Source organism: Papaver somniferum, chromosome 5, assembly GCF_003573695.1.
Source record: "Papaver somniferum cultivar HN1 chromosome 5, ASM357369v1, whole genome shotgun sequence".
Lineage (NCBI taxonomy): Eukaryota > Viridiplantae > Streptophyta > Magnoliopsida > Ranunculales > Papaveraceae > Papaver > Papaver somniferum.
The window spans coordinates 5,488,259-5,513,691 of NC_039362.1; the positions used below are offsets into that span (position 1 = coordinate 5,488,259).

General features: G+C 36.3%; 2 protein-coding genes and 1 long non-coding RNA gene across 4 annotated transcripts; 2 read left to right on the forward strand and 1 right to left on the reverse strand.

The window, feature by feature from the left end:
- Positions 1-8,026: 8,026 nt before the first annotated feature.
- On the forward strand, positions 8,027-9,848 carry LOC113280930. The gene is made up of 3 exons (XR_003325846.1): positions 8,027-8,754; positions 8,924-9,050; positions 9,171-9,848. It is a non-coding gene; the product is annotated as an uncharacterized LOC113280930 (long non-coding RNA).
- A 1,577-nt stretch (positions 9,849-11,425) lies between these two features.
- LOC113280929 (REF/SRPP-like protein At1g67360) lies at positions 11,426-14,601 on the forward strand. Of its 2 annotated transcripts, none has more exons than XR_003325845.1 (4): positions 11,426-11,580; positions 11,678-11,914; positions 12,651-13,577; positions 14,141-14,601. XR_003325845.1 is itself a non-coding variant. In XM_026529539.1 (4 exons), the coding sequence occupies exons 1-3, from the start codon at positions 11,566-11,568 to the stop codon at positions 13,083-13,085; spliced, it is 687 nt and encodes a 228-aa protein (XP_026385324.1). In that variant the 5' UTR covers positions 11,426-11,565; the 3' UTR covers positions 13,086-13,090; positions 14,141-14,601. The 2 variants fall into 2 exon arrangements, 1 of the variants encoding a protein (XP_026385324.1); XM_026529539.1 differs by having other exon boundaries at positions 12,651-13,090.
- A 7,158-nt stretch (positions 14,602-21,759) lies between these two features.
- On the reverse strand, positions 21,760-23,661 carry LOC113280931 (F-box protein At1g67340-like). The gene is made up of 3 exons (XM_026529540.1): positions 23,373-23,661; positions 23,106-23,268; positions 21,760-22,997 (listed from the first exon to the last, which is right to left on the reverse strand). The coding sequence occupies exons 1-3, from the start codon at positions 23,558-23,560 to the stop codon at positions 22,179-22,181; spliced, it is 1,170 nt and encodes a 389-aa protein (XP_026385325.1). The 5' UTR covers positions 23,561-23,661; the 3' UTR covers positions 21,760-22,178.
- Between the last annotated feature and the right edge of the window lie 1,772 nt (positions 23,662-25,433).

Here is a 25,433-nt window from a genome sequence, read left to right on the forward strand (position 1 = left end):
TGAGACGAAGATGTTTGTGACTACTTTTTATCTTGCCTTTCGGAGATTAAATCTCGAGCAAATCTTAGAGAAGATAGTACTCAATCACGATAGAAAACAACAAGATCATAACACGCAACTACAGAGAATATAGTTGTGTCTGGCCTCACAATTCCAATGAAGTCTTCAAGTCGTTAACCTACAGGGTTTCGTGAAAAACCTAAGGTTAAAGGAGAATCGACTCTATTCGCAACTACTATCACATAGGAGGTGTGGGTATTAGGTTTCCCAATTGCTAGAGTTCTCCCTTATATAGTTTTCAAATCAGGGTTTGCAATGTAAGTTACCTTGGTAACAAAGCATTAAATATACACCGTTAGATGAAAACATGATTAGATTCAAGCTAATATCTTTCAACCGTTAGATCGAACTTAGCTTGTTATACACAAATGAAATGTACCTTCACTTAGGTTTGAGTAACGGCACCTAAATGTGTACACTAGGTTGGCTCAACAATAGTTAACCGAGGTTAGCTATATGAACACTCTCATATCAACCTTATTCATATTAATCACAACTAGTTCAAATGACTCAAATGAAACTAGTTATAGAGTTGTTCAATTGCTATATTCTCATATAAGTATACAAGAACACAATTTAAGAAAAATCGGTTTGATTGACTCGAATCAATTCATGAACATTATAGCCATGGTTTGCAAAGAATGCATTACTTATTATATAAATGTATTAGTTCATGAACAAACCGATTTTAGAACTTTAACCACTCAAGTATGCAAACGGGTACACATACTTAAGTAGCCGGCCTGAGTTTGGGTTCGCCAGTATGCGAACGGGTACGCATACCTCCAAACACAACAGAAAATTCCGGACCCAAACCTTACGCCAGTACGCGTGCCGGTATATGTACTTAGGTACCCGGACTTTCACAAACCAACAGGTACACGTACGGGTATGCATACTATGGTTCCCGGACATGGATTACATATATACAAGTACACATACTATGCTTATATCCAATTGTTCTAAACTCTATTTCAATCATTGAAACATTCTTAGAGGATGAAAATAGACGTTTTCACACACTATTAACATCAAAGCAATTTTCAAGTTATTGAAATAATTATAACGAAACATTCCAAGTCTATACCAAATGATTGTATCACACAAACCATGTAAGATGTTACTCGGCGATTTTCACATGATCATCTTTTGACTTTCGTCAGGAATATAAGATGAACTTGGTTGAAGCGAAAGCTTTCCAACACATATTTCGAGAAATACGTAAGCGAGTTAAACTCAGCTTGAAATCTCAAATGTGTACAATCGAATACTATCTAGTAATACGACTTTTGTCTCAATATATGAGATAGAGTAGAAATGGACTTTCCAAGTGATAGATGAGTTTTAGTCTCCACATACTTTTTGTTGATGAAGTTCCACAAGCTCTCCTTATTAGTTCTTTTTCTTTAATTGATGAATTTCGTGAAGTCTAATGCTCAACTACACAATATATCCTAGTCCGAGACATTACTATAAGTAAACTAGAAGTCAAGACTTATAGTTTTGATCACTAAAACTGACAAACAAGCTTGAGATAGCAACGCTTGCGAGTTCGACCGAGCAGTGCTCTAACACTTATACAGTGGTATTGTTATTAAAGGAATTTGATTATGAAATCAAGGATAAGAGAGGTGTTGAAAATATTGTTGTTGATCATCTTAGTAGATTTATTGTTTCCGAAGAAGAACTTCTTTTACAAAATCATTTCCGGAAGAACAACTTTTCTCAATTGAAGATTCAACACCTTGGTACGCTGATACAGTGAACTACTTGGTTACAAGGCAAGTACCTAGTACTATGTCTAATTTTCAAAAGCTTAAGCTTAAGAAGATAGCCAAGCAGTATGTGTGGGATGAGCCCTACTTGTGGAAATATGGTTCGGATCAAACTATCCACAGGTGCGTACCTAACTATGAATTTCAATTCATCCTTACTTTTTTTCATACTTATGCATGTGGTGGTCACTTTGGTTCTAAACGTACTGCTCATAAATTTTTTGAAAACGGCTTTTATTGGCCTACCTTATTCGGATGCATATATCTTTTGTAAATATTGTGATAGATGTCAACGAACCGGAAATCTATGTGCTCGAAATCAAATGCCACTCAATCCAATTCTCACTGTAGAAATTTTTGATGTGTGGGGCATTGATGTTATGGTCCCTTTTGTCAATTCGAATGGAAAATTTTATATACTTCTTGATTTGGATTATGTTTCAAAATGGGTGGAAGCTAATGCCACCCCTAATGATTCCCAAATTGTTTGTGAGTTTGTGAAGGAATATATTTTCTCTAGACATGGTACACCAAGAGTGGTTATCAGTGATGGAGGCCCATATTTCAAGAAATCCTTCCATGCTCTTCTCAAGAAGTACAACATTATACACAAGGTCGATACGCCTTATCATCCACAAACTAGTGGACAAGCTGAGATCTCGAATCGTGAGATCAAGTCCATCTTGGAGAAAAACGTTAACACTACACGAAAAGATTGGAGCTTTAGACTTAACGATGCACTTTGGGCGTATAGAACCGCATACAAAACACCGATTGGTATGTCTCCATATCGTTTGATTTAAGGTAAAGCTTGTCATCTTCCGGTTTAACTTGAACACGAGACTTATTGGGCAATAAAGATGTGAAACATGGATTACGACAACGTGGGGAACAAAGGAAATTACAACTTAATGAGCTAGAGGAGATACGTAATGATGCTTACGAGAGTTCTCGGATTTACAGGGAAGATACTAAGCTTTTACATGACAAAATGATTTCTCGGAAGAATTTTGTTGTGGAGCAAAAAGTTCTTTTATTTAATTCTCGTCTTAAGATATTTCCCGATAAACTAAGGTACAGATGGATTGGACCATTTGTTGTTACTAATATTTTTCCTCATGATGCAGATGCAGTTGAAGTTTCTAGTCTAAGAGATGGGACAACTTCCAAGTTCAATGACCATAGATTGAAGTCATATTATGACAACATTGCTTACGTGAACTTGGACGAATTCGAGCTTCGAGCTTCGAGATTTACTCCCTATTGAGGAGTAGTTTGGAGAATGCCAAGTCGGGTTGAGGACGTTAAACTAAGCGCCACGTGGGAGGCAACCCATCGATTTTGCATTTCTATCTCTATCTTTTTTTTCTTAGTTTTTCATATCATATTTTAATTTCCCACCTTGATTTTACTTAGGATGAGTCAATTACATTGAGGACAATGTAAAATTTAAGTGTGGGGGGAGTGTTTGGATATTTTGCATATAGACTTTTTCAAATTTTTTGTAAATATTTGCATAAAACCTCCAACGTGTAGAGATTTTAGAGTCACTAGCATACTTCTAGGTATGTTTACATAAGGACTTTTCACCGAAATAATGGAACTTAGAAGTGTTAGAGAATACTATACATTAGGTGTTATTAATCTTTGCGACAAGTCATTTACTGTTTGTGGATCAACTTAACCATGCCGGCGGCAAATGAGGAGCAGGGGGAAGTGCACTACCTGTTTTCACATCAAAAGAAGCACCAGACCTTAAATTCTTTGTATATGACTAAAAAGATTTGTTTTAAGTGTGTGTCACCGTACGTTAATTCCGGGTAGAATGATGATTTACCCAACTTCACACCAATTTCAACACTATTTTTGATCTCTTGAGTGCTAATTTTGTCAATTATGAGGGTGACGTCTATAGATGAAAACCACCTTATTGTAGTTTGATTTACAGTTAGCATCATTCTCTCTCTCGCCAACAACAGGTCCATAGAAACAAAATCATCAACAACAAGCGGAGCTACATCAAAATTTACAAGGAAAGTTGAAGACGTTTGAGATTTACAAGCAACATTACAAGGAAGAGCAAATTCCACATCCAAGTAAAGCAACATACAATTAGCGGATTTTTATTTACATGTTGAAGACTTACACATAAAGAGCGGAATTCTATATTCAAGTATGAAGACTTATTTACAAGAGCGAAGAAAATCAAACGATGAGGGTTATTGAAGTCTATGATACGAAGACAATACAAGTTGTGAATATCCAAGTGGTAAAATACTTCACCCATGGCTATTTCTATTGTTATTTTTTTATTATTTTTATTGTCTTCTTCTTCAAAAAAAAAGGAGACAAGAAAAATTTGTTATATTGTTTTATTTATTTAATATAAAGCCGTGGAGAAGGAGAAAAATTCTATAAGGAAGTTTCAAGCAACAAGGAAATAGAGGAAAAAAGTTACAACTTGTCAAAGTTCTACAAAGTTTAAGAGTTTATCATCAACAGTTGAAGACCGAAGACGAATACCAAAAAGATGAAGAAGACGAGCCGAAGACGTTTCTATTGGATGATGTGAGAGTAGTGTTATCATTACTTCTGATCAGATGTAAAGGTGAGTGAGTACTCCCATCCTTGCTTAATGGTTGATTTACTTTCTTAGAGATCATCAAAAAAATATTTTTATTTCCCCCAATTTTGTGGAGTCTCCATAAATAATTCGGAAGTTTTCCTTCCTACCATTCAACGTGTGAAGGATTTTTCTCTTAATTCCCGCCTCTACACAATGTTTGAGACTAGAAAAGCGGTCTTTTGAGTGCAATTATCATAAAACCCTTTTAGGTGAGGCTAGAGTCAAGGAGAAATGCTTATTGGTCACTCTCAAACATGCATTTCTTTCAACATGGCGTAGGTTGAACGGTCACACTTTCTTCGATTAATGGCATTTTACATGTTAATTTTCTCTTGAACTTCTGACTTCTTGACAATAGGTTGAGAACCCTTATGTCCTCATAGATCTTTGGATGCTTGGGAAGCTGGAACGCTTTGAAGTTGGAGTAGGTTTTGTGGGTATACCTCTCGTAAGCTCTAACGAGACTATAACTCGCCCACTAGGGACACCGATGGGTTTAAAGGCTTGTTGCATTTGCTAAGTGCAATCGTATCCTCGACGAAAGGGAGTTGTTGTACTTAGGGTCAGGTAGTTGCTCGAGGACTAGCAAAAGGCTGGGTTATTTGATAATTGCTTAATTTATATGACTTTATTGTCCACTTCATACTTGTTTTAGCTATAATTCTTACATTCTATGTTGTATTACTCTTGTTTTGTTTCTTCTATGTTTCTTTAGGTGAATCATCCGGAATGCAAATGGTGTTAAAAAGAGCTAAGAAGAAGAAAGGAGTTCATTCCCGCATGAAAAAAAGAAGTTGAAATGTGCAAACACAACTCATGGATGCAAGTTACAGGAGAATAAACGGCTGGGAAAAGCTTCTCAAAACCCAACCGTAAAATAGATGAATTTCTAACATAAAGTTCAAGAAGAGTTACGGCTAGGTCCAACCCAACCGTAAATTCAAGTGAATATATATGAATATTTTGGGAATTTCTTTGTTGTAGAGGACGACGATACGAATGCAACCCAAAAACAATGAGGTCAACCGGACATCGTATGAAGAAGTTACGACCGAAATGGCGAAGAACAAAAAGTACACAGGAAGAATTACGGCCAGGTCCAAGAGACTCGGACCCAATTGTAATTCTGGAATTTTCAACATAATTTTCTGGTCAGAGTTTCGTCTGGGTTGAACCCAACCGTAACTCTGGGGATTTTTGGCGAATTTTAATGGTCATACTTACAGTTGGATTGATGTTAACGAACCCAACCGTAACTAAGGGTATTTGGCTCGTGTGTGAGACTACAAATCGAAGAAATACGACCCTGAAAGGATTTTGAAGACCAAATTTCGTCTATATAAGAAGACCTCCTAAACATTAATACATTATCTTTACACAATTTTTAACAATTCTTGGGGAGGAGGAGCATCATAGTGGAGCAAAGGATAGGGTTTTGGAGTGGTTCTCATCAATCGTAACGGTTTCTTCTCTAGTTTATCATATGTATAACATGGATGCTACTACATCCATGAATAGATAAAAACCCAATTGATTGAGGATGAATTCTGAGTTCTAGACATGATTTGAGTTATTATATAAATCTATTTTAAAGTTCTTCACATGATTATTATTTGTTTATACTGTAAAGAACGTTTATGATTGATTGATAGGTTGTTTAGGTGGCCAACTGAATTGATTTAATCTAATACTAGTACTGAGTTAGGAGATAAGTAATAGTCGAATAACTTGTACACAGGGAGAGAACATGAGACATTGCAGAGGGATTCCGTGGAGTGATTGTGTGTATGAACAACACTGGAAAGTGGACCTTGAGCTAAGAGTCTAACTAGTAGGATCAACCTAATTCACAAAATATAAAGCATTCGACCAAATTACACCTTGAGTGAGCTACTACTAGGTAGTTTATACGAATAAAATATGGTATTGGAGAGCTTCCGTACTCAGTGATATAAGGAATTTAGGGGATAACACTGAGCTAGCTGTTATTCTACAATATCTGTGATTAAAATTATTAATGGATAAATATAGTAACTTGATGACGGTTTAGTAACAAAGAAGGATTCCTCGATCATCTCTCTGTCTATTGTTTACAACTTAACTTTATTCACTTTATTTAATTTGGTTTAAAAACTAAAACAAACCCCCCTTTGTGACATTTAACAACTAAATCTCCTTGCTCTTCGTGGTAACGACCTTGACTTCCATTATATTACTAGTTAATTGAGTGGATTTAGGATCACTAATTTGATTGCACCTACGACACGCATCAATAGACACAAAAAGATCACCCTTTTTTTTTCGAATCAGAAATTTATGAAATAACTTACTAAAGCGTTAGTAGCCATGATTACATTTTTAGTAGAGCCATCTAATACGAAGAGTATAGTACCACTCATAATATTAGGTTTATTTACTAAATGTTTTTGAGTAATACAAAAGGGAGCAATATAATTCCAACTAAGAATACAACTAAATTTGTTTTGCTTTTTTTTAAGCTAAGATATCCTCTAATGCATTTGCAATTCTGAGAACAAAAGGGTTGCCTCTTTCGCAAATTGAGAATCTATCTCCGTCGGATGGTAAATTAATTTCTTCAACAGTGCTCTACCTTTAGGAAATTGCTTAACTTTCGATGAAGGTTTCTTCCTCAGTTTCTTTTCCATTCGTTGAAATGAAGCAATAAAAATTTCTCTCTATTGGTTTGCAAACACAATTTCTTCATTCTCACTATGTTCTTCATGATCAGATTCTTCCTCCTCAATTTCTTGATTATTTTCCATATTTTCAAACACAATCTCTTCTATGCATTGCTTTGGTCTCTTCTTATGATTCTTCTGTGGATTCACATTTAGGTGCTTCACTAATCACAAGTGCACATGGGTTTTTCCTCCGCCACAACCTTCTTCTTCTTATCATTCTTGTGAACACCTCTGTTATCTGCGCCCTAATGAAAATCAAGGCGAGAGGTGGGCGTGTGAAAAAAAAATGTTGCCCCAAGGGGTTCGAACTCGATGCATATTGGCTTCCTACAACAGCCACTAAACCATTGTTCTGATGGTGCGTTTTTGACAAATATTATATTTATTTTATAAATATTCTATTTTCACCACTAATAAGTGTTTTTCCAACCTTACTCTCGAAGATATATAAAAATTATGATAAATTCGTATCAATTTACTACATATGTTAAGCGGAACTTTCCACTCCGAATCCACGTATGTATGTCGTTCTGAATTATGGCCGAACTACGAACTGTTGACTGGATTCTTGACTGAATCTGATTTTTACGAATCTGAGTAACACACGTACGTTTGCCGTATCCCGAATTGCTAACTAGGGACCAAAATAAATTAGAATTAGGCATCTTTTTGTATTAGGTTTAAAAGATAGAATGATAATTTCGACATTTGATATATCTAAGGTCGCCCTTTAACCACACCCCTAGTCATGGAAATTGGAAAAAAACAAAAGAAGCCCCCCAGGCTCGAAATTTTTGGGTGCAAGTAACCTAAAAGCTTAAATCACATCCATCCAGATTTCCAAACACAGAGTCTGGCTCAAATCTATACAATATACATCTCCGAGGTCTGCTGAGCTCTTTGCGGCACAAGAGGAATACGAGATCTAGATTTTGTTTTGTGAGATCACTAACTTCATTTTCTACATAGACAACTGAAAAAACTTGAGAGAAGGTTTGTGGATTAAAGAAAGGAAGATCAAGAAACAGAGGTATGGAAGCAGCAGGTGTTAGTAAGAAGAAATGTTAATAAATCCAAGTTGTTTTGAGTTTGGATATTCAATATGGGCGGATTTGGAATTGGGGTTTTCATGTGCGATGATCTTTGTGGTTTCTCAAAATTTTCACCTGCTTCTTTAATTTTACTATTAGGGTTATGGAGGCATGAATTCCATCACCTTGGCGATTTCATCTGTAGGCGGAGAAGCTGAATTGCTCATTGCCTTATATGTTCTTCAGACACCAATATCATTCATTACAGAAAGCAGCTCATTCATTACAGAAAGCAGCTCAGGACCTCAGGTAATTTGAAAAACATTACAAGCTATGGTCAGGAGTGCGAAGTGAATGACGAGGTGTTTTTTCTGGATTATGGTCACTACGATGTTCTAGAAGAAATTTCTTTTCAAAAATTTGAAAGCCAAGAAACAGAAGAAATTGCAAGGATCGGAGATAGTGTTGCCTCTGTCGAAGAAATTGAATTTTCAGTGATGCAGTGAAGCTAGTGATGTGGGTAGGATGGAGATGATCTCTCCCAATTCAGCCAACAAATGGTATACACGAAACACCAAATTCATGTGGTTTACGGTTAGTTATATCCTAGTTATGGGCTAGTCATGTCCTCTATATGGTATTGGCTAGTAGAGGAGGTTCTGAATTTGTGCAACATAATTACTGCATTACGTCTTGTGATATTTGTGTGTCTTGGTAATGTGTATGTAGGTTTGAGGAGAAGCTAATTATACACCTGGAGGGATATATCTAAAGCTTAGAATCATGAATAGACGAGGAACCTACTTCGTATTGCAATATTCAGCATCAGTTGTACATAAATCACTCCCTGCTTTAGGTGAAGTAACATCCCAAATCTTACTTCAAACTCTTCATATTTCGTGGCAGTTTATTTTTGTAGTTTATGTCTGATCTTTTATAGTTAAGTAATGGATTTGGTTACTGAAATTTGTAACAGAGATGAAGATCAAGAAACTCATGCTTAAAGATGCCGAATCCAAAAGATTTATCAACTGGTCAGAAAAGGGCATATTGATCTCCCTTGATGAACATGAAATTTAGATGGAGTGAAAATTTGAGTGTCATACATGAAATTTAGATAGAGTTAGCGAGGGACTGGATTGGCTCTCGCCACTTCGATAGTGTTCAACTTGCTGATGTACTCAAGATGCAATCAGCTCATCTAAATGCAGGATTTGATTGTTAGGTGCAGCATTTGTCCCAGAAATGCCAAAGTTGTAAAGCACATGACGCAGAAAGTCCGGATCAACTCTCCTATTGACTATACCTTTCAACCTGGCTGAACACCAACTCCGTACTTCCCATTACCAGTTGATCATGAACTTCTGGCCTTCGACGAATGCTTGGCTTCTAAGTCCCCATGTTTCCCTCTGTCTCAGTAACTTTCAATATGCACCGTCTGAAGGTGAGAAAAGAATCTGACTCCACTCCAGCTAGTAGATGTACAGCCGAAGCATTGGATGGAAACAAATGTCTTTTTATTTCAGTAACTTTCAATATGCACCGTCTGAAGGTGAGAAAAGAATCTGACTCCACTCCAGCTAGTAGATGTACAGCCGAAGCATTGGATGAAAACAAATGTCTTTTTATTTCACTGGACTGGATAAACTCTCGAATGAACTAACTTTTGTTTCTTTTACAGAAATCACTGATAAACTCTTGAATGAAGTGGGAAGGGTACTTACTCCCCTGTAGTCATCCCACCCAAGAAAAAGCGTTACAGGATAACTAGCACGGTATATATTCAATGCTAATCCGACGATATCAAGTCTACGAAACCTTATACCATCACTGAAGAGTAACACAAGAAGTTCTCAGAAGCTTTAAGATTATATGGTCGAGCTTGGTGTCGGATAGAAGACCACATCGGTACAGAGACTGTGTGGTTCAGACCCGAAGGCATGCCCAGAAAAATTTCTCTTGTTAATCCAACATCAAGTGTCCTTTTTGTACCATACTATTTTCATGGGTGCGCTGAAGTTGTAAGAGAATCAGGTAGTAATGATCATGCTCAGTGAAACCAATTGAAATTCCTCCTCCTCGCCCGAAGAGAAAACTTGTGCACATCCTTATCCTCAGAACAAGATAACCAATCACCTACTCTGTTTTATCTGCCATTGGTCCAGATACTATGGGATCCTCGTTTTCAAATTGCCAAAGCCGTTCTCAATCACCTGTGGCATCTGTTTCTGATGCGACGCATGTTATCATCATCTACCAAGCAATGGTTCCCCTTCAACTTCTTTATCAGCTGAAGAGGAGAATGTTTGTCCAGCAGGGTTTGCTAACCATTGGTCGGTGAATTTCAGCAAGAGAATTCTGGCAAACATGGTGCAATGGCTTTAGAAACAGCACAGAGTAATATGACACAGAGATTCCTTCGTGGGGCCTTCCAGTTCTGTCTGGAGGCAATGGCCTTCAGCTCTGTGCGATATGCAATTTTAGGGAGTGAATCCAAATATGATGGAAGCTGCTGCTTCTGCAGCTTTTTCTCTACACTGGTGGGCTTTGTGCGGAGGTTTACAGTTGCCTCTTGCACCCTTCAACTCAAATTTATTACGGGTGGCTCCAAATTCTTCACCTGAGGATGCCTCGAGGGACATGAAAGTTCAATGCCTCGAAGAAGCAGGGACTGGTTTGACTACTGGATCCATAGACGAAGTGGAAATTTGAGTAAAGAATGAGTTGATTCTCGAAGAAGAGAAGACGTTGCTGGCAATGACATAAGTAGACTTGATCCTTGGGTTGAAACTAAGGCAAACATCCGATTCATTAATCCAAATTTTAGGCATAGAACTATAAATTTTAGGCGTCACAAGTACATCTTACTGTTTCAGAACTTGTGTTGTCAATGCGATTACGTATCTTGTAAAATCTTCAAGTAGATGAAATACTTACTGCTTAGTAATAATAACTTGTATGAAGTAAATTGTTTGAAACCCTAGAGTTGGTTACAGATAACAAGACAAGTGTCACTCCCTTTGCAATCTGAAACCAACAAATGTCTGCCTGAGTTTTGTTTTGATAAAGTCAAGGAGCATTTAATTTGCAGCTGAATGATGTGAACGAGGCCTGGCTGGAAACTTCGTTTATATCATGAGTCAGGAAAATCACAAATGTCCAGCTACTCGGCTAGTGATTATGGAGGAGCCTTAACCTCAAGCCCAAAGCTGTAACATCCCAAAACTTATGGGTACAACTAGAAACAAAACACGTGTTCAGTTTGGACCGTTAATGACAATGAAGGTCGGTCAGAAATTGCTATTCTTCAGTTCATGATATAAAGCAGCAGCATCTTTAGGTTGAATTTACTCGAGAGAAGAAGAGCTACAATGGCTACCAACAAGGTCGCTAATTTCTATCAAATTCTCAATCCATGTTTCAGTTTTGCCTTTGATTCTGTTTTGGTTTTTGATCAACTTTTGTTTTGTGATCTATGTGTAGGTTGAAAGTGAAGTGATAAAACAAGAACAATTGAAGTATCTGTGGTTTGTTAAAATTGCTGCTATTCATGGCTTGATTTGTTTATGGGATCTCTATGAATATGGAAAGCAGAATACTTCTGGGTCATTCAGATCTGCAATTGGAAAAGTGGAGGGTACTGTGACTAGTGTTTTCAGTCCTGTTTGTGACAAGTTTAAGAATGTACCCTATGATCTTCTACTCTTTTTTGATAACAAGGTACACTTCTATTCATTTCTTAACTCTCTTTACTGTTGCATTTAAGAATTTCGTTGATGTTTTTCTTGATCATTGATTGAATTCATGTAGTTCGATTTTGGATCAGGAAAGGCATGAATTTTATTTTGAGGTGTCCTCTTAGTGTGCTCAAACCAGGGCCGGAGCCAGAAACCTCACTGAGGGGAAGCAAAATCCTATTAGGGGTGCAAAAAAGGAAAAATGGGCTTGGCAGCCTAAATCCTAAAAAAAAAATAAGCTTAAGAGCCAGTTGGGAAACTGCACACCCTTGCTTTCAACTGGCTCAAACTTTGTTCCATTTCATGATTATGGAGGGTTGAAGTCCCACTGTGAATTTTTACCTACAAGCTATGTTGTGAAAGGCGAGGGCCGCACGGGTGTGCGGGAGGCGCCTAGCTAATAAAGCGCCCAACGCACTAAAAAATGAGCTATTACCTTTTTTATTATTCAAGTCGCCTAGGCGCGCCTAGCGCTTGAATCAACATATTAGTGCTAGCTTACCCAAACACAGCCTTGTGCAAACACAGCTATTTGAGCTTTTACAGCATTTTGCTTTTTTTCTCCACTTGTTTATCACGAAAAGTTAGTAATTTCGAACTATTGGTTCGTGTTGTTACGTCTAGTATATACTCGTGCACATTTCTTCACTTATTAGGGGATGTAACTGTGAAGTTCAGGACTGATCAAAACTCTTATACTGGTTGCTCTTGTGGTGCAGTTGGATGAAGCCGTACATAAGTTTGTCAAGCAGGCTCCTGCTCTAGCAAAGCAAGTCGCAAGCCAATCATGTGTAGTGGTTCAGAAGGTATCGCAGTTAACAAAAGCAATTGTATCCGAGACACAAACTAGAGGCTTATCTACAGCAGCAATTTATGTTGTGAACACATCTGAGATATACCTAATGGAGCAAGCTGCAAAAACCTGGCACACACTTACACAGGTCTCACCATTGAACATAGTGGCAGAATTAGTGGTTCCTACAGCTGCCCATTGGTCTGATAAGTATAACCAACTCGTCATAAGCATGGCCCAGAGGGGCTTCTTTGGTTTCAGCTATCTCCCTCTTGTGCCTGTTTATATCATTGCCAAGGCATCCAAGATGGAAGAAGAGGTAAAGAAGCAAGATGGTGTCAAGTCCAGCTCTGAGATTTAAGAGAGGCAAGTTGAAAACTACAGTAGGTTAAAATAAGACAGGATTTTTTTTTTATTGTTTTTAAAAGATTTGGTTGGTTTGAGTAGGAAGGATTCTAAGATGTAGGTAATTTTGTAGTGACTGTGATTGAAGAAATTAGAAATGGTGTGCCTTTTCGTAACATGGCAAGAAATTTCTTTTTGGTGTGCTGCATTTTACTACTCCTGAGCACTTTCGGGTTGTTTTGTTTTCCCATGAGATGTGAATTGATTGTTTTGTGTGATACGAGTTTTCCGTTATCCAATAGGAGTAGTGATTTCGGAAGCCCAAAGCTGTTACATCTGAAACTTGTGGGTAGAACAAAGAAGAAAGCATGTGTTCATTTTGGACCCTCAATGACAATCAATATCTGTCAGAAATTGAAATTCTCCAGTTCATGGTATAAAGTATCTTTAAGAGTTGCACAAGTTGAATTTGCTCAAGAGAAGAGAGCTACTACGACTATGAACCAAGGTTGCTGAACTCTATCAATTTCTCAATCCATGTGTTTAATTTTGCCTCATCCTGATCCTTTTGTGAGTCTATTGCCATTTTTAGTTTTTGGTTTAACTTTTGAGTTTGCGGTCTGGGTGTTGGTTCTATGGTTTGTTAGAATTGGTTTATGGAATCTCTATGAATGTGGAAAGCGGTTATGATGCTATTGCAATGACATGATTTTTGGCAGCTCTTCACATACTCTGTGTGCTATTTTATTAAACAAATATGCTAAGTCAATCTAAGCAGATTTCAGAATTCATGTTTCTTTTTTCCTAGTGTGAGATGACGCTGAAAGATTTCATCTGTATTAGATATGGTAGATTAAGCAAACACAGCTGTTTGAGCTTTTACAGCAAATTTGATTTTTTCCACTCGTTTTTTCACGAAAAGTTGGTGATTTTGAACTGTTCATGTTGTTATGTCTCGTGTATATATATGGGCGATGTAGATATTCTATCTCAAGTTGAGTTGATTGCAACTGTGAAGTTGATGACTGATCAATACTTTCGTACTCACAATTGATTGCTCTTGTGGTGCAGTTGGACGAAGCTGCACAGAAATTCGACAAACAGGCGGAGGTGCCTCTAGCAGAGCAGGTTGCAAGCCAATCATGTGTAATGGTTCAAAAGGTATCAAAGTTGACAAAAGCAATTGTTTCAGAAACACAAACTAGATCTTTACCTAATGGAGCAAACTGCAAAAACCTGGTGCACACTGCAATCCCATTTTTTGAATGATTTGGTTGGTTTTTCAGTAGGAAAGATTGTAGGGTGTAGCAAATTTGTAATGGGTGTGACCAAGGAACTAGAAATGTTTTTAGGTGTCCCTCCTGTTTTAGTGATTCTGTTTGTTTTTCTTTTCTCTTGAGTTGTCAATATGCTGTTTATTGGAGACTAAGATGGATATTTAGCAAGGCCCAATTGGCGCACTATTTTGATTTGGCTTCTAATGTGTGAACAACATAAATTACATTATTGAACTAAATGATATTTGTTGTCGACATTGAAAAGCTTAGTCGACCCATGATGGGAATCCTTGAAGAAACTCCAAGAAGGCTGTTTTTAGGCATACCAAAAATTTTCAAGGCATACAAAATAGTTTTTCCATCCTAGGTGACCTTATAAGGGGTGTCTATTGGGTAGTTTAATTACCTATATACCCTTGAACCTAAAATCAAAAAAATAAATTATCCTAAACATCTCTTCTTCTTCCTCCAGCCAAACCACCTTCCTTTTCTCTCAGATTTATTTTTTCATCACCGTAATTAATTATCGATTCGTGAAAATTCGATCATCGGTTAAATTGAACTATATAATGGATCGTAGAAAGAAAAAAAGCAAACGTCAGGTGTTCTAAATCCTTTCCAATCCATGAATTAAAGAAGAAGAATCAATTGAAGATGAAGGTGTAAAAACTATAATTGAATCGGAAATTCAACCATTTGAAGCTCCAAATACTGAAATGAGGATAAGAAGGTATTCCCTACAAACCCAATATTTTATTTGTTGTTTTTCATGGATTGAATGGGTTAAATTGCTAAAAACTTAGGGTTTTTGACGGTTACAGTAGCGGGTTCGGCTGATAATTGAGTTGAGTTTTGAGCCGAACTGTTCTTGAAATTTCACCCTGAAAGTGTATATGAACAGTTCGGCTTAACCGTAAATGTCAATTTTTAGCCGAACCCCAAAATATGTATTAAATACGTCACAGAACAGTGTCAGGTTCGGCTAATACCTTGCAAACCTTCCCGGCCAAACCTGAGAAGTGAAATTTACCCCAGGTGGTTGTCAGGTTCGGCTGACTCGATTAGATCACTTTCAAACCGAACCTCTCTCTGTAAACACTTCGAAAATATTGATTTGCAGGCTCTAGGTTCGGTAGCTCGTGTTGTTGAGTTATCAGCCGAACCTTCTCTTTGCACATTCAAGTTTTTCGATCTTGTTTTGGCCATAACTTTTTCGTCCGATGTCGGAAGGACCTCATTCTTTTTGCGTTGTGTTTCTCTTTTCATTCTATTGAAGTTGAAGATAAGATCTCATTGATTTTAATGAGTTTAATATGGACCTTGGTATTCTCCATCATTAGACTTCACTTTCTTAACACTTTTAGTAATTTCCACTTTTTTTGTTTGGTTCATCATATGAAAAGGCTGCACAATAGAAAACATATGTAATAAAAAGCCTAACCCCTAAATGTGTATGAATTTAAGTGTTTCATGGAAAATCAGTATCATGTTCGGCTGATGTGATTTTTTGAATATGAGCCGAACTTGGAAAAATATATAGTTCGGCTGATACGATATTTAGAGTGAAAACCGAACCTAACTCTCAGGAATAGGTTCGGCTTGTTATTAGACTTTAATATAAGCCGAACTAGGATCTTGCAAATAGGTTGGAAGTTGGAAAATGAAGGTTCGGCGTATAACGTTAACGAATTCAGCTAGCCGAACTGTTCATCAATTTATGGGTTCGGCTTATATTTTCAAGCCGAACATAGTCCTGGTTCGCTGAACCATGACGAAAAATAGAATTTTTTGATGATTTCAAGATACAAAAGTGAGATTAAACATAAAATAGAAGTGTACATGTGTGTTAGAAGCACTGGGTTCCTCATCTATGTATTCATCATCTGGATTTGGCTCATAAAAATCATCATCTTGAGTTTGAGTTTGTGTAAAATCATTCTCATAATCTAAGAAATCAGCCATTTCTGGATCATTATTGTAATTGATATGTATTTTCCTACGTTTTTTAATGAAAAATGACCCTCCTCTTCCACCATTGAATCAAGAAATTTTTTTTCTAACTTTTATCCTTTTCCTCCTCAATAAAAATTTGAGCCGGAAATTCTTTTTTTTTTCCCTTGATTATTAACTTAAAGTCAAAGCTCATAAATGCATCTACGAGGAAACTCAAAATTTTTCAGGCAGGTTAAAAAGGAACAGAATTCCCATTGAAATACACAAAATGACCATAAGTATTCCAGCGAGAAAGTCTTGGGCAGCAGAGAAAACAGAAATGGGTTCTAAAATCAGACAATTAAAAGAAGGGAAGTGTGTGACCACCGAGACAAGAGCAGACCAATTCAAGTGCTAGTGGGTGGAGGTCACGTCTCACATTCAAAGTGTTTTTGGAGTTTCGAGATGGACAAACATTATGTTTCTCATGAGTATCTTTTGAATTGGAAGGCACATACCACCATTACTTAGCTCTTGTCATGGCTGTTACGAACTTACGATAGAACCGTTGTCATCCGTTTCCCCATACACGCTGTCGAAAAATTTTATACAATATCTCATCTAATATAATATAATTGAAAAACATCAGCAACCATGTCACTGCAGTACAATGTAAAAACTTTGGACCATAACCCTAATGACCTAAACTTCATTTTCATTGGGTTATTATTCAAAACTTTACGTACACAATAAGTACATGATACGACCTCTCTATAGGACGATAATCTACTAAACATGTCTATGATTTGGATTCGAAATTCTTAAATTTATATGGAGTCTGTGATTTGAATTCGAAATTCTTAAATTTATATCGATTTGCTGTGTAAGTATGAAAAAACTAGCGCATCTGCCGTTCAACGTTCATTTTGCATGCATTGTCAAACACAATAGTGCATACTGGGCCTCAGGCTCAGTTGGGCAGTTGGGTGACAAATCATTGGCCCGACAATATTAAACCATTGACCCCGCGACATTATGACATTTCACGAACACCTATATCTATCACCATCCCTGAATTTGCATCGTGTCCTTAAATCTACCATCGCGTTCCTAAAGACTGAAGATGCTCATTGCGATGTGATTCACAACTTGCCTCATTTCCCAAGCTCTACCGCCATTGACCATGACCATGACCATTTAATTTAAAAGAGCACAATGCAAATTCACACAATCTCATTAAGCTAAATCTTACAGCGGTAAACTTACTGGTGCGGAGGCAGTTTACTTGTGTTTAGTATTACGTAAAACCCTTTATATTAGGCTCGTCATTTGTATTTTTTCACAAAATTGGTCAATTAATCCAATAATGACAATTTCTGGGTGAAAAAGACATGTAAAATTTGATACAGTTCAAATAGACGAAAATGTAAAAATAGCCAGGATGTAAACAGTTTCATCCTACCCATTTCAAATATTTTTTCTTATTTTTAATTTATATCAGGATGCATCCAGTTTCATCCTCGTTATTTTTTTTTAAGTTTAAGCCATGATGAATCCAGTTTCATTCTTGCTATCTTTTTTGTGTCTATTTCATCCATACTAATTTTTACTCGTCCATTAGAACCATGTTTTAAATTTTTTTGGACAAATAACCCATTTTACCTTTTTGTTTCATGTTATATATGTTTTGAAAGACAAATGGAGCACGAGTTGATCTCTTTGAAGTCTATATTATTTGTCTGATCACTAAAGAACTTAGTGCTAGTGAATTTCAAACGTCACTTATATCACCACCTTGTGAGTTTACCACCGTATTGAAGCACAACTTAGTAGCAGGTGTTCACCCAAAGATGGATCCATTTTTTCTTTTGTTAATTAGTGACATTTGACGTATATTCTTCTTTTGTGGAGTGCCCTTATCTTATCATTCTTCCCTCGTGTTAATTAAATCTCAGAATTTCTGTTGGCTCTAATTCCTTAATTCCTTCGGTCTGCCTATTGAATTTGTTAATAACAAGTAGAAGATGAGATGAATATAAAAGTTGGGGTGAGTGGAAATACCTAACACATCACTGATTCACGTTGGTAGGGATAATGAGAGGATGAGGATTGAGTTTTTGAGGGAGCAGTTTAACTTACAGGTATGGAAAAGTTCGTCTTTACACTTGGCAAAGTAGATGGGCATGTACCTTGAAGAGCGCCAATCCATTGAGGAATCTCTGTGCACGTAACACCTGTTTGTTTGTTTGTTACAGAAAACCAACCCAAAAATTACACATGAAATATGTCTTCTTTTCTTCGCAAACAACCGAAACCAAAACATTTTTCTAAAGGGAAGGAGAGAATATGGAAAGTAGTTTAGTGGTACAAAGCAATGTACGTATGAATAGTGTAGTAGTACATCCTTTTTAGTAAGAAGATGACACTCTAGTGGTTTAGTTAGTTCCCTAATATCTGGTGTGCTAGATACAATCTCTTGATAACATCATATTCCAACATGGATACTTATGACTCAAGTCAAGCTTACTGGATTGTTTAAATAAATAAATACATTTGGTTATATCGAATAATAATGGACTTATTTTTGTTACATTTTCTTTTTTTTTTTGTTTTGATAATTACAGAGTTCGAAACTTTAACTTCGTTTATGGGAGGAAGCTTGAGAGCCATCAAAGTTCAGGCCATCTGATACTTCTCTTTTATTATTCTGACATGGCATATTTGGATTCATTCTCCTGAGCAAACTTAACCAGTTCGACAATCCTATTGCAAATCTGATCGGTCATCGAATAGCAAATTCTATCATGGCCTCATTCATATAGGAGATTCGAGAAAACGAGGGAAACCATCCTTTTCTCTAACACAATTCGGAAGCCTAATTTCTGCGATATTTACACACTTGTTATAAAACACGGATTTATTGGTATCATCATCTAATGATTTTGCCCGCTTTTTATTTTTATTTTTATTTATATAGATATCAAAAAATTATTTATCATGATAAGGAATTATTGTGCGTATTAGAATGCACATGAATGTCCCTACAAGTATACAATCATCCATATCCAATGAATATTGCCATTCAAAATGTATGCATGCAGTAGAGATACTTCCTCCTTAGTATCCATCATTCTACAACTGCTAGAGCAATGTGTATATGGTTCGAGTTGTAGAAATAGAAGAAAGACAAAAGGAGGGAGATAAAGAGGCATACACACAAACATGATGGCCCCATATATATTAGGATGGAGAGAAACCAAAATTGAAACTAATAAAATCAAATGATCAAACATCTCTTTTGAAAGACAAGTGAGAGGGAAAAGTGGGGGGATGATGCATCATAATCACAATAATAATAAAAGGGAGGAGGGCTTTAGTTTACTCTTCTAGCACTGCTACTAGATACTACTAATGCTGCTGCCAATGCCATCACCAAGCACCCATTACTACCACCACCACTTTCACTACCTTTCCATATATTCTTCTTCCTACTAGCTACCGCACCCTCCCCCTCCTTCAATTTCTTGGCCTCTTTTTCCCTTTTTTTGTTTTTGTGAAGGTCAAATCTCCTAGCAAATTTTTAACTTTTTTTGACTAGGAAAAAAGGAAAAAGAAAAGAAAAAAAGTTGATAAAAAAGAAAGAAAACAAGAAATAAAAGCAAAAGATTTGGAGTAATTCAATTTTACATTGAATGAATCACATCAATAACTAAGCTAGGGAGGCTTCTTCTTTGCCTTTTCATGTCTCTAATCTTCATTTCTCTTGCTTATTTTGTGTGTGAATACATTTCATTGAAAAATAGGAGGAAAAAAAAAAGAGTCAAAACATCTTTCTCTGACAGTAATTAACTTAGCCCCAAAGCCAAGCTAAAATTTACCTAAAGCAAAAAAGAAAAATGAAAAAAAGATGTGTTTAGACTTTAATCTCTCTTTCCCTCCTCTTTCCTAAATATTCTTAATCACCAAAACTAATCTTCTTAAACTGTTGAGATTATTAATCCCACATTCTCTGGGCAATCTATGATCCTGCGGTTTATAACTCTATGGGCCTCTCCACTCATAGCCAATTGGTTGTGAGTTGGATGCCCGCAGACTTTAACATGGTATCAGAGCAGGCTATTTGTGACGAGTCTTTGACCGCGCCTTTGTTTTGCGTCACCCGATTTATTGTCCACGTGTTAGACCCAACGAGACTACACGTGAGGGGGCGTGTTGAGATTATTAGTCCCACATTCTCTGGGCAATTTATGATCCTGCGGTTTATAATTTTATGGGCCTCTCCACTCATTGTCAATTGGTTTTGAGTTGGATGCCCGTATTCTAACATAAACCATCTGTAGTTCAACTCATCTAGATCTATCAACTGTCAAGACACATATTTATCTTTTTGTAAGCAAATTGGGAATTTCATAAACATATCTAAGTGTCTGAAAGGCTTGTAGAAGGCAAAAAGAAAGATCAAAATACCAAGTTTGCTGCAAGGGATTACGAAATTTCAAGAAAAAATTACCAATCCAGTGATCCAGTAGTGAAAATTGTCTTGTTTTATACGGATTTTATAACTTCATATGGAATTTGTTAACCCCTTGTAGCATTCTTGCAAAACATAGACATTGTAAGGCTGTTGGCAGTGTATTGATGGACCTAAAGAAGGTAAACGTGCCCAAAAAACATAGCCTTGTAGAGTGAATAGTGAGCATCTTGATTACAATTGCTAAGAACATAAATGCGCTTAAAGTTAATGGTACATCTAGCACAGTTGGCAGTGTATTTGTTGTTTTTAGTTTTAATAAATATGTTGATATTCTCTTTTAGCTTTGATCCATTTTTGGAACAAGAGATGGAACCCCCTTTGGATAATTTTTTTACTAAATGGTAAAAAATAAAAGTAAAAGCTCCAAAAAAAAAAAAGTGAGGTAAAAATCATGAGTGTTGTGGTTGTTTTTTCTTTCTTGTTGTTAACATCAAAGTTTCTTGAAAATCAATAGCATTTCCTTAACATAAGGGTTGTGCTTCTCTTGCTCGCATATTTTAGTGAATTTAGTGAATTGGTTTGTTTTATACAGAGATTGTTTTATCTTGCCCAACCTGCAAGGGAGTAAGCATCTGATTACAACTTCTAGGAATGCACTTGAAGTTCTAAATACACCTAATAGGCTAATACAGTTGGCAGTGTATTTGCTGTTTGTAGTCTCAATGAACGTGTGGATTTTGTCTTTAAACTTTGATCCATTTTTGAAACAAGAAAGTGAAATCCTCTTTTAATAAAATTTTGACAAAATGGTAAAATATAAAAGCTCTCAAAAAAGTCAAGTAAAGATTATGAGTGTTGTGATTGTTAACCCTTTCATTATTGTTGTTAACATCAAAGTTTCTTGAAAATCAATACAGTAGTAGTGTATTTCCCTAAGATAAGGGTTGTGTTTTTCTTTTCCTTGCTTGTAGTTTATTTTAAAAGTAGGCCAAACATATCACACCATCTTTGTTGTTGCTGAGGTGAAGTATCCTTCCTTTCCCAAGATAAACAAACGAAGACGGACAAAAACTTCAATTTTTTTTTTAAACATGAAACCGAAATCTATCACTAAACCAAAACACTATATACTCAAAGACAAAGATTTCTTTACTCTTCTTACAGATTTCATCTTACTTGCCTTGCCGATCCAAATTTCTTCTATATACTTCCTCCCAAGTTACAAAATTATATCCCCACAACTTACACCCTCTTCAAAATTCCAAAATTACCCCTAATCGGAAAAAGGTAAAAAAAAAAAAAAGAAGTTCGAAAATAGAACTGAAGCTCCGTCCGGCCATTATCCACCTGTAAACCTTGGTCGGAAGGTTATAGAGAGTGATCTCCAAAATGTCCTAGTAATCCAACACTAGGGAATCCAGTACCGTTAACTCTGAATGATACCAAGGTTATTGTGGTTGGCATTGTCACCTGCAGCCGCATTTTCAAGTCTGTTATTATTATCAGCAGCAACACCAGCAGCAGCATCAGCATCAGCATCAATTTCTTCTTCATCAGGCCATTGTTCCATAGGTGTACATTCCAATTTATGTCTAAGTTTCCAATCAAGTGCTTGACAAGCTCTAGAACAGTAATTCACAGACCCACAAACCGAACACCTCCGGAATTCGTGTCTTCTCGTCTCCGGCCTTCCGCAACCGGAATGCGAACACAATCTCAGATCCTCGCCGCCGGAATCAGTCTTCCCTCGCAGAGCAAACCAATCGACTAAGAAATTATTAGCAGGATGAGATTCAGGCGGTGGAACATTACACCCAAAATCACTAAGCAATGGGCAACCAGAACCACCGGGGAGAATCGTCACATGATGCCCGCCGTGCTGATTAGGATGCCACGTAAGCCAAGGACAAGATGATGACTTGGACGGTTCTGACGACATGACGGCGGCGAGTTCACGAGCATTTGCCTGAACGAGAAACCGGCGGCCTTCGGAGACGTTTTGTCTTACACCGTAACCATCTTGTAAACAATGACCTAATTCACGCAACGCATCGATATGACCTAAGTAAGCCGCTCTAGCACATAAAGCTACACCGGCTCTTAAATCTTTGTCGGTTTTGGAGCCGCCACTTCCGTTGAATTGAATCACGGCTAAAGAGTACAGAGCCGACGAATGTGAATTCATCGCTGCTTTTGCCATTAGTGAAGCTCCATTTCCTCGGTTTTCTAAACAATAGAATCGTATCTGTTACAGAGAAAAACGAGTTATTCCCGATTCTTTTCCGATTCAGTGAACTTTTTTGAAAATAAAAGAAAAAAAACGATGTTCAGGAGGATATAGGAAGCTTATTACCATGCCGAGGATATAACTAGCTTCGACGTTTCCAGAATCAACACAGCGTTTAAGGAATCGGTGAGCTGAGTCAGACCAGTTTTTAGCTTTAACGGCTAACGATTTAGGTGAAGCTTTTGACAATACTAATCTGTGCAGAGCTAATCCATTCAATCTCTTGCATCTGTAGACACCGAAGAAAACCAGAAAAACGGCCGTTTAATCAGAGAAAGTTCCGACTAAAAAAAAATCCAGAAATAAAAATGAAAGTGCAGAGAGACAACTTACGTGGATAAGACATTGATGAAATGAGAAGGAGAATTTGAAGATGAACTCAACTTAACAAGAATACTAATCACAATATCATCTGGTAATCCATCAAAGAAATCAAATCTTGTTTTTAATCTCTTCCTTTCCATTTCTTCAGCATCCAACACAAAATCTCTACTACTTCTCTTCTTCATCATCAACACCATCAAATTTGTTTCTGTGGTTCTTGAGTTTTATGATTTTTCTGTCTGTCAATCTCTCTCTGTATTTTTCTTCAGACTAAACAATCCCACAGACCAAAGTAAAATGGGGAAGAAAGCATTGTTTATATAGAAGACAAGAAAGACAGAAAAATGAAACCACCGTATTGGATTCCAAACAGCAATATCTTTATTGCCCCTGAAGTATGTCCTTTATTGGGGATACACCCTTGTGTCAGGATTTATTTATTACTGTTGTAGTAATTAATTAGTGGTTTGGTCAAATTTACGTTGACCGTGATTTTGGATACTTGTTATTCTGATCCTCGTATCGACATGTTTTAATTTGGTTAGTTAGTTGAGTTAGTAGGGCTGTTTGGGGGATTAGATCGATGGCGGTTATTTTTGTTTTTTGTTTTTTTTGACTGTGGTTGGATTTGTTGTGTGGTAAAACAAACTTAACAAAATTCAGGTAGAAAACAAACTTGATAACAAAATTCAGGTAAGAAACAAACTCAAACACTCGTACCTTTATTACTGAATGGTCAATCCATTTTAATCTCGCAGAGTTTGTTTTTTCAGTTTTTAATTTTTTTGTTGCTCTGTGAAAAAGACAATTTTACCTTTATTCTCAAATGACATTGTTATCCTTGGATGATGCCAATTTTCTTACCATTTTCAATAAAAAAAATTCACCTAGTAATCATGATTCATGACTCGACCAATGTAGTTGGATAGCAGAAATAGAAATCACTCTCAAAAGTCAAGAGTAAAATAAATTTGCCGCGCATGGAGTCATTATTTTCTAGGTGGTCAGTTTAGAAAAAAATCATACTTATATTTGAGCTTTTTTATTTTTAAAAATTTAAAAATTACTTCGAAAATATGTAACATAATACATTTACACAATACTTACTTGCTTTCAAATAAAGATAGTTTCGCAATAAAATTTAAAATTATTGAAATTCAAACATTCGAAGAAAAAAAAAAATCAAAATTCTCTACCTTTTTTTTTCGGAAAATGGGTTATTTGTCCAAATATTTTTAAAACATGGTTCAGATTGACGAGTAAAAATTAGTATGAATGAAATGGACACCAAAAAAATAGCAAGGATGAAACTGGATTCATCCTGACTTAAACTTAAAAAATAGCAAGGATGAAACTGGATGCATTCTGATGTAAACTAAAAATAAGAAAAAGTATTTAAAAATGGGTAGGATGAAACTGTTTACATCCTGGCTATTTTTACATTTTTGTCTATTTAAACAGTATCAAAATCTAAATGTTCTTTTCACCCAGAAATTGTTGATTTTGGTCTTTTTAACCAATTTTGTGTTTTTTTCTTTTTCTCATACCATAGAAACACCAATTTTAATTACGTGTTGTACTTTTATTTCCATTCAAAACTCAATTGTTAAGTATGGGTAATATTTGTTATACTTATATAGTTTGTGGCTTAATCTAGATAAATTTTCTGCAATTTACATCATGTTATGTTTTTTTATCAAGAAAAATTGGAATTTATGTTCTTTTATTCAAAGAAAATCAAAATTCATAGTTCTAATCATCATTAAACAAAAATATAACACAAAATTTTGGAACCCTATATGTCATATTAATCGACAAAACACTAATAATTTACACATAACACTAATAATTTACACATAAATCGTTGCTCATCATACTTTTTGTATTTCTCATGCATCGCATGAGTTAATGGATACTCCCTCTGTCTCTAAAAAATAGGCAGGTTTGTGTGTAAATTTACACACAAACCTGCATATTATTTTAAAATTGAGGTAGTATATTTTATCGAAAAAACCAGTAAATTTAGGCGGTCTACGTTATTTTATTTGCATGGCTTTCTTCGTTCATATC

Excerpts from the sequence above, each read along its gene's own strand:
- LOC113280929 (XM_026529539.1), top strand. Across the intron at positions 11,915-12,650 it reads TACTCTTTTTTGATAACAAG|TTGGATGAAGCCGTACATAA; the intron begins GTACACTTCTAT and ends CTTGTGGTGCAG.
- LOC113280931 (XM_026529540.1), bottom strand. The coding sequence starts at position 23,560 with ATGGTGTTGATGATGAAGAAGAGAAGTAGTAGAGATTTTGTGTTGGAT. Across the intron at positions 23,269-23,372 it reads TTCATCAATGTCTTATCCAC|ATGCAAGAGATTGAATGGAT; the intron begins GTAAGTTGTCTC and ends CGGTGTCTACAG. Across the intron at positions 22,998-23,105 it reads CTAGTTATATCCTCGGCATG|ATACGATTCTATTGTTTAGA; the intron begins GTAATAAGCTTC and ends TCTCTGTAACAG.